The sequence below is a fragment of the Equus asinus genome, chromosome 1 (assembly GCF_041296235.1).
Source record: "Equus asinus isolate D_3611 breed Donkey chromosome 1, EquAss-T2T_v2, whole genome shotgun sequence".
Lineage (NCBI taxonomy): Eukaryota > Metazoa > Chordata > Mammalia > Perissodactyla > Equidae > Equus > Equus asinus.
Genome location: NC_091790.1, coordinates 22,807,865 through 22,813,864, shown reverse-complemented (window position 1 = coordinate 22,813,864; position 6,000 = coordinate 22,807,865). Strand labels below are relative to the sequence as shown.

At 47.0% G+C, this 6,000-nt stretch overlaps 1 protein-coding gene across 18 annotated transcripts in view; it reads right to left on the bottom strand.

Moving 5' to 3' along the window:
- Positions 1-2,519: 2,519 nt before the first annotated feature.
- Positions 2,520-6,000, bottom strand: part of WDR27 (WD repeat domain 27) — a 167,303-nt gene continuing 163,822 nt past the window's right edge. For 8 of the 18 annotated variants that reach the window (XR_011504511.1, XR_011504531.1, XR_011504547.1 and 5 more), the window contains one exon: positions 2,522-3,605. Coding sequence is in view for 4 of the 18 variants with exons in the window: in XM_070513582.1 (XP_070369683.1) it covers positions 3,548-3,605 (58 nt within the window). In the remaining 14 variants the exon portion in view is untranslated. Of the gene's footprint in view, positions 3,606-6,000 lie in introns of all 18 variants that reach the window. The other 10 variants (XR_011504682.1, XR_011504691.1, XM_070513582.1 and 7 more) reach the window with 4 other exon arrangements.

Below are 6,000 nucleotides of genomic sequence, written 5' to 3'. Positions count from 1 at the left end.
TACCTGTGACCTGGAGAATGCCTACCTTGCAACATCCTTCCAGGGATCAGGGAGATGGCCAAGTTAACCCACTTTCACAAACTATAAAGTGCTTTTGAAACCGCTGGCTGTCATCCACGTGATGTCTCCCCACGGCCAGGTCACATCGGGCCCCACCTGGGACCCTCTGTCCATCTCTCCTGGCTGTCTCTCTGACTACATCTCCTCAGAAGCATCCCGTGGGGCCTTCCTCCTCTTGACAAGGACGCTCTCCACCACTCTGGTGTCGGCATTTGGACCAGAGTGGACGATCTTTCAGAACCTCTCCCCACATGGTCATATTTGGGCTCTTCCAGTCACTGGCTCCTCCCAGTCCCGATTCCACCTGGCAGACGCCACCGCCTGTGGCTGAGCCCGCTCACCATCTCGGCTGCCTCTTCCTGGGTAAAGTATCGTTACAAGCTGGAGCAGAAGTTTTCTTCCATATACCCTGAAAAGGTCCTGTTCCTCTTAGCCTGGTTAAGTCTATGATTTGTGTGTGTGTGTGTGCGTGTGTGAGGAAGATTAGCCCTGAGCTAACATCTGCCATCAATCTTCTTTTTGCTGAGGAAGATTGGCCCTGAGCTGACATTCATGCCCATCTTGCTCTACTTTATATGTCAAGCATGGTTTGATAAGCAGTGCGTAGGTCCACACCCGGGATCTGAACCAGCGAAGGCCGGGCCCTCAAAGCAGAATGTACAAACTTAACAGCTGTGCCACCAGGCCAGCCCTAAATCTATGAATTTTGTATGTGAAAAGAATGACTTTAAATGGGTTTTCCAAGATGAAATTTCATCACCACTCTCCCGGTGACATAGCTTTGGTCAAATATTTGGAAAAGGAAGATAATAATAATAATACCTATCAAACTCACAGGGTTTTATAAAAGATGAGATAATGAAGCAGAATCAAGTTAAAAATGAAAAGGTCTGTACAAATAGGTGATTTTTATTACTGCTTTCTGATGAAGGTGGAAGACCTAATCACTTTTACATTATAGTGTACTTGCTCATTGCTTGAAAATGTGCAATTGCTCTGTAATGCAGACACTACGCATCACGCCTTCAGCAAGACAGGCGACTGCAGCACCAATGACACCAGCGCCTCCTGCTCCTCGCCGGCCTCCGCAGAGCACCAGGGCGTCGCTGCACCTCCACACCGAGCAGGGGAGCCGCCTGAGTCCACACTGTCCCACCTTCAGCCCGAGGCAGTGGCCCTGGACCTCTGCCATCCACACCCTCTGGCTCTCTCTCTGCTCTGGCCACTGTTCTCTCAGCTGCTCCTCCCAAGCAGAGTCTGTGCTGAGGCCAGACACAGCTCTCCTCTCAGCAGTACCTTTTCCAAATGTATTTCTTCCTACATTTTCCCTTGATAAAGCTAATTTTTTTTGGGGGGTTCATTAAAGTTTTTCTTTAAGATATTATTTAGCTATTATTGACATGAAATAACTTTAAATTTCTTTTTCTTCAAGTCACATTTGACATAAGTGGAATCGGGACTTACTCTGGAGAAAATTTATATAAAAATGACAGTAACATTTATTATGAAAGTCATGCACAAAAGCAGCAAGTTAAAAACGAGATGCTGTGTGCTGTTGGTGGGAATGTAAGATGGTGCAGCCGCTGTGGAACACAGCATGCGGGTTCCTCAGAAAATTATAAATAAAATACCAGATTATACAGCAATAACACTTCTGGATATTTATCCAAAATAAGTGAAAGCAAGGACTGAGGGAGATACCTACACATCCACATTCATAGCAGCGTTGTTCACAATAGCCAAAAGTTGACAACCACCCAAGCGCCCATAGATGGATAAATGGATAAACAAAATGTAGTGTTTCCATACAATGGAATATTATTCAGCCTTAAAAAGGAAGGGAATTCTGATGCATGCTTCAACATGGATGAACCCCGAAGACATTATGCTCCGAGAAATAAGCCAGACACAGAAGGACAAACAGTGTATGATCCACTTATATGAGATCCTGAGAGGAGCCAAATTCATAGAGACAGAAAGTAGAATGGTGGGGGCCAGGGGCTGGGGGAGGGGTGGGTTTTAGTGTTAGTGGGGACAGAGTTTCAGTTTTGAACCGGACACCTAAAAATGGTTAAGATGGTGATTTTTATGTTATTTGTATTTTACTACAATTCAGAATAAAATTTTAAAAATGAAAAAATTTAAATAATGCAACTGAAATTAAGAATATTAAATAAGATTCTATGGTCTTGTTTGCCCTAAAACTGCTTTATTTACCTATTTTTAACTAGTTTTAAATAAATTTCATTTTAACAAAGGTAAACAAGATAATTACTATAAACAGATAAAAATTGTTTGGATAACTCTAAATGTTAGAAAAATTAAAATGAGTTATTCTTGGGACCGGCCCCATGGCTGAGTGGTTAAAGTTCTGCTCCCTCTGCTTTGGCAGCCTGGGTTCATGGGATCAGACCCCAGGTAAGGACCTACTCCACTCATCAGCCATGCTGAGGAAGATTGTCACAGATGCTGGCTCAGACCTAATCTTCCTTAAGCCAAAAAAACAAAAAACAAAAAGAGGAAGATTGGTAATGGATGTTAGCTCAGGGCAAATCTTCCTCTCCAAAAAAAAAAAAAAAAGAAAAGAAAAGCTATTCTAAAATTTTTCTTCTCAAAACTTTTGCAAGGGAAACCGTTTCCATTTATGGTCAATGTGTGAAAATTCCAATAAGGAGCCCAGGAATCCAGCCTCAGAGTTTGCCTAGGTGGTGGAGCAACAGCCCTCTGCATCTCTCTGGAAGACAGATGGAAGGGAAGCAGTAGGCGCCTCAGGCAGGATGGAGCCCCCTCCCCCACCTCTGGTGTCCCGGATGGGATGGATACCACCGGATCTTACCAGGGCGTTTCCAGGCTGGCCGAGTGAGGCCCTAATGTGGATGGCATTATGTGCTGTGTTCATTTGGAATCTGGAATTGTTCTAGAAGCATCCTGACTCTTCCAGGATCCTAGAATGACTTGGTTCTGCAACCTTTAGTGGCAGATCCATGCAGCGTCAGTTCCTGTGCAGCTGTTCCTCTTAAGGAGGCAACTGGACGCTGCCTCAGCTGTCAGTCATCAACCGTGGGAGGAAAGGCCATGAGAAGCAAACCATGAGCACAGATGGAGCCCTGGGGCGGAGGCCAGTTGGGGCACACCAATCAGAAGGCCATGGGGCCAAGACTTCCCACAGCCGCAACTCCACCACCCCAGGTGAATTCACTCTCACACTCTCTGCAAAGTCTAAGTCGTGAAACAAACACTAGGTTCTGTTTTATTGAAGAACATTCTGTTTCAACTTTACCAAATTCTGTGCGGGAGTACTGGATGCTACTTCCATTTTTCCCGATAACAGGGATCCCTTTTGAGGAGCAGAAATGACTACGAACGTGAGTGTGGTGTGGACGCAGCGGAGCAGCTGGAGAAAAAGGACGCCTGAATCCAGTCCTGCCCTGGCCGGGTGCTCGGTCCTCACTCTGCTGCTCCCAGTGGCCCCAGCCCAGCCCACAGGTCAGCGCTTATTCGGCCAGAAACAGCTGAAGTTTGCCGTCCAGGGTGGCTGTGGCGAGCTGTAATTGAAAATAAAATGCCATGTGGTTTCAATCACCTCTCGTGCACTGAGAAAACCACGAGAAGAGTGAGCTTATGGTGTACCTTTTCTCATTTGTAATTTTGTAGACCACAGAACAAAACGCATTGAAATAGTAAAGTCTGTATACACACAACAGGTATGTCCTTGTACTCAATTAATGCAAACGTTTCATTGCTATTCTAATATCTGTGAGTGTCGTGGTCAGACTCAATCTGTCTACACCGCCCAGAAGAGGGTAAGGTGTCCTTTATGCAATGTCTGCATACTCTCAAGCAGCCACGAGAGCTGAGGGACAAATCGCGTCACTTTCACTTACTGCCATCCTTTTGTGATGGGGCCTCACATGCAGGGGACGCCCAGGACACCGTGGGCTCGTGGCCCCACACCCCGCCTGCTCCTGCCCAGGGTGGGAGGGCGGCTCGTTCAGTGGTGGTCAGGACAAAGAGCAAGGCATGCGTGGGTGCTCCCCCCTTTCTTCTGATGGGGTCGGCTCGGTAGAGCTGCTGCCCGCCCACGTTAGCCCTGTGGGGCAGGGTCTGCATCGAGAGGGTGATTCAGGGGAGTGGCAGCAAGTCCTTCGGCCCATTGTCTTACTTGGCTCCAGCTTCCATAACGAAACTCCAGACTGGGGGCTTAACAACAGAAGTCTGTTTCCTCACAGTTCTGGAGGCTGGAAGTCTGAGATCAGGGTGTCAGCACAGTTAGGTTCTGGTGAGGTCCCTCGTCCTGGCTGTGGACGGCCACTTTCTCTCTACATCCTCCTTGCGTATTCAGAGAGGATATCTCCTCCTCTCTTAAGACTACTAATCCTATCCTTTAGGACCCCAGCCTGTGACTCCTTTAACTTTAGTTACCTCCCAAAGGCTCTGTCTCTAAATACAGTCACACTGGGCGTCAGGGCTCCAACCTATGAATTTGAGGGGGTGGACGACCCAATACAGTCCACAGCACCAGCGATCAGCCATGCCTCCCCATTTTGCTTTCTCAGCAACAAAGGTGCATGTCGTTCTCCATCTGCCCGACCCCGTGTCTAACTCTGTTACCTCTGAACGCAGAGGGGAGAAAGAGTGCTATGTCCTGACCTGAAACCCCAGCAGGCGTTGACTTGGCCAAGAGCCGTGAGTGGAGCTTGGAGACCACACTGTGCAGGGCTGAGCTGCCTGAGGAACCAGCACCCTCAGGGCCACCAACACCAGCCACATGGGACGGTGGCCCCGGCCGGTCATGGGGGTTTGTGGTGCTTCACCCTTTCTTAGGTTTCGCAGCAACATCAGGATTTGGAGTTAAACAGATGAGTCCCAGGCTCACTAGAGTCCGAGTGGGGTTCTGCTATGAATTAGCAGGTCTAAGAACACAGAGCTGGGTCCATTGCTCCAAATTCCGTTCTTCATTCTGAGCCACAAGTGTCCACGTTGAGTTCTCCTGGTCCTCTGTGGTCAACAGTCACCTCCCACAAGGACTCCAGTTGGCTTTCTATGTCCTAGATACTCCAGCTCTGGACAGGCTTATTTCAGAGACCCTCAGCATCTCCTTTACCCCAAAAGAGTACTAGATTTTATTTTAAAAATACAATGGGGTAAGAGCCGTTTTCATCAGTTAGACTAAAAAACCAATCGATACAGTGATTTTCATTCCGAAGGCTAAGGAAGCAATTACAAAGTCCACGGTCTGAATCCTGTCATCAGGAACAGGTTTCCATAGCAAGGACCAGAGTGGTCTGACACTCACACTAGCTTCTCAACTCATCAGGGTAAGTGTTGCCTTTGCCAACAATTTGACATAGAATTATTTTAACAATAGTAACCTTAGCCATGTCCATGACCTCAACTGTCAATTCTGTATGGACCACGAGTGGGTCTGCTATTTTGATTTTTTTAAGCGCCTCTCGATAACCTCTGATCTGCACTGAAATTCTATATTATACAATGTTACACTATGTCACCACCTGGACATCACAGGGAAACTTCAGAACAAATTAACTCATACTTGTCCTACCCAAAGAAGATACTGTAACCTTCACTAGTCATATGATAGAATGTCTGGATTAATCTTTGAATCTTCTCTTCACTCAAATAATGCACTCAGTACCGACTACCTCACAACCTCGCCATCTTTCACTCTCCAACACCTTGGTGTTGCCCTCTCCTGCTATATTCAGGCGGCTGCCATATTAGGCTGAGCCATTGTTATCTCATGGAGGAAGCAAGGGAACTGCATCTTAGCTCTTGCTCCAGTCCCGTCCGCCCGCCTTCTAGACTGTCTTGCAAACGTCTGCCAATATATTTTCCTAAGTTGTTACCTTATTCCCTTTAGTATTACGGCCAAGAATTTAAACAAAATCCATCAGCCACACGAAGGTCAGGTTGACTTTG